Below are 2,500 nucleotides of genomic sequence, written 5' to 3' on the forward strand. Positions count from 1 at the left end.
TCAACAACGATAAAAGGATCACCAGGCGTTCTTGTCCAAAATTCAGCCTCTAAAATCATGAAGCGGAAAAAGCATGATCAAAGATCCACAGACAATGACAAAACAAAACACAGGATTTCACTTTCTTGACTATTCACTCAGTGAATTTTCGTTGACGTCTTACCTGATATCTTTAATGATGTTAAAGTCAAAACGATTGTCAAAATCCAACCTGTAACACTTGGAAATGATACCACCATATTGAAGGAAACTTCTTAACAAACGATTGTGCAATGCATTGTGGACAAAGTCAATAGCTGCTGCGCGGTTAAATAAATGATCGATTCTGGATTCGTTGTCGACCTCACTATATGTGACATGTTCATTGACAATTTTGATCAGTCACCACAGCCTCCGCTATGTGAAGTATTTCCTGCTGTTCGCACATGCGTATAGCTCGATGATGTCAACTACGTGTTCTTCATCATTGGTGTCATGACTTACGATATGTTTTGTTACAATAGTCAAGCTTTCCCTTAAAAATAAGGCGTTTGCGCAAAGGCATTCCTACGCCACGTTTATGACTTGCTATCAGATTTCACTTAAACACGACACTCTGTCCTCTCCGTCGAGATCATATTTTTCGTTGCCTTTTTTTATAATTATGAGGAATATAATTTTGGTTTCTTTAGCTTTTCTGCACCACTTACTTCGTAACATCGCATCCAACCTAATGTGTATGATGCGGATGAAGAGGAAAGCCTTAGTCGCTACGAGCCCGCATATGGCTCTCCTAGGCTACCTTATCAAGTCAATATTCTTGATCTATTCTGCTCACTTGTTTTGCCACTTTTTCATGGAGTATATTGATTGCACTAGAACATGCAACTGGCAAATAAGGAACTGCAAAAAAGATATAATTCTCAAAAATGCTTTGTTTCACTGTAGAATACGTCTAATTTACTGACTCTATTCCTAGAAAAGGGACCAATCTGTCTGAACTTAGGGTCGTAAATACTTTTATTTTTTGCCGCAACAGCACAATTTTTACTCGTGACGTGTCAGTATAATGTTGTATGTTTAGTGTACGTGTTAGCTAGCTGCCCTCTAGATGGGCATGTACTAAAACCCGAAACACCGAAAAGAAACCATCGGAACGAAACCACCAAAGCCACCGGAACCACCGAAACCAACGGAACCATCGAAACACCGAAACGAAACTAACGGAACCATCGAAACAACCGAAACAGCTCTCGAAACAGTTATAATGACCATGCAGATCGCGAGATTTTCTGAAATACTTTCACTCGTGATGTAGTTTCACTGTATTAAGTAAAATTAGTCGTTTTCTTCAAAGTTGTTCCCTTCTTCACAAGCACAAAATAGACTTGGTAAATTCAGTTACCACCATTAACTATCTCTTCGAAATGCAAATACATTTCAATAATACAATAATTTACAACATTGTCTTATCATAACTTTGTCGCCTCGTATTTTTGTTTGTTGCCTTGGTCTTTGCACGGCTCCAACCTCGTTTTCACTTGGTCGCCGTATGCGCATCAATTGCGTGACATAGTTAAGAAAGGAAGAATAATGAAATGAAAGAATTTTCTGGTGTGCTTAGGGAATCTGCAAAGATTGTGAATAAACAGCAACTGAAACAGGAAACTTGAAGGAAACCATTCGAGAAATTATTATAGGCGACAGTCAGCCCGGAGGACAAATTTTATACTGCAATCGAGTCTGTTTCGATGGTTTTGTTCAAGTTTTTGTAGCTGTTTCGTGTGTTCCGGTGGTTTCGTTTTGGGTTTAGGTTGTTTCGATGGTTTCGTTTCGATGGTTCCGGTGGTTTTGTTCCGCTGTTTTCGGTGGTGTCTATGATTTTCCCTCAACTCACCATCCACACACACACTATTCCCCATAACTACCTACTGATTAATGAATGTTTTAGTTTGTAGAGAGAAACCCTTCTTGTAAGACGGATTCTTCTGAAAACACCAACTGAGGGGGCCACAAAGGTTACTAGGTTATCTGCTGCATCATGTATTCATATTAAACAAAAAGTTTTTGTAGCTGTTTCGTGTGTTTCGGTGGTTTCGTTTGGTGTTTCGGTTTTTTCGGTGGTTTCGTCTCGATGGTTCCGGTGGTTTTGGTGGTTTCGTTCCGGTGGTTCCGTTTCGGTGTTTCGGGTTTTAGTACATGCCCTTAAGATGAGCTTTAGTGAAGTCTTTGGGCAAACATTTATTTAAATGTTTAAATGAAAAAAAAAAAAAAAGGCTCTTACCCATAGTGTATTTGAATTTTCACGATTTACGTAGCAGAGTAAGTACGTACCTTTAATTGACAATTCCTCGCAAAACGTGACTTCCTTCACTGAGTAAACAATGTCATTTGTTTTAGCTAGCCGTCCTTGGAAAACGCAAATATTTATTCTCTATTATTTTCCTAGAGAGATCAGAGACGAAATGTCATTCGATTGCTTTTCAAACCTGTTTTAGCTACCGCTTTTATACAAAACGAA

The 2,500-nt window shown here is 38.8% G+C and overlaps 1 protein-coding gene across 1 annotated transcript in view; it reads right to left on the reverse strand.

Annotated features, from left to right (window-relative positions):
- The window catches only part of LOC138030695 (uncharacterized), a 27,251-nt gene extending 27,012 nt beyond the window's left edge, over positions 1–239 (reverse strand). The window contains exons 1-2 of the mRNA XM_068878575.1: positions 164–239; positions 1–49 (exon numbers count right to left, since the gene is read on the reverse strand). The exon at positions 1–49 is cut by the window's left edge and continues 326 nt beyond it. Of these exons, the coding sequence (XP_068734676.1) occupies positions 1–49; positions 164–239 (125 nt within the window). The remainder of the gene's footprint in view (positions 50–163) is intronic.
- Between the last annotated feature and the right edge of the window lie 2,261 nt (positions 240–2,500).

The sequence above is a fragment of the Montipora capricornis genome, chromosome 13 (genome assembly GCF_036669925.1).
Source record: "Montipora capricornis isolate CH-2021 chromosome 13, ASM3666992v2, whole genome shotgun sequence".
Classification (NCBI taxonomy): domain Eukaryota; kingdom Metazoa; phylum Cnidaria; class Anthozoa; order Scleractinia; family Acroporidae; genus Montipora; species Montipora capricornis.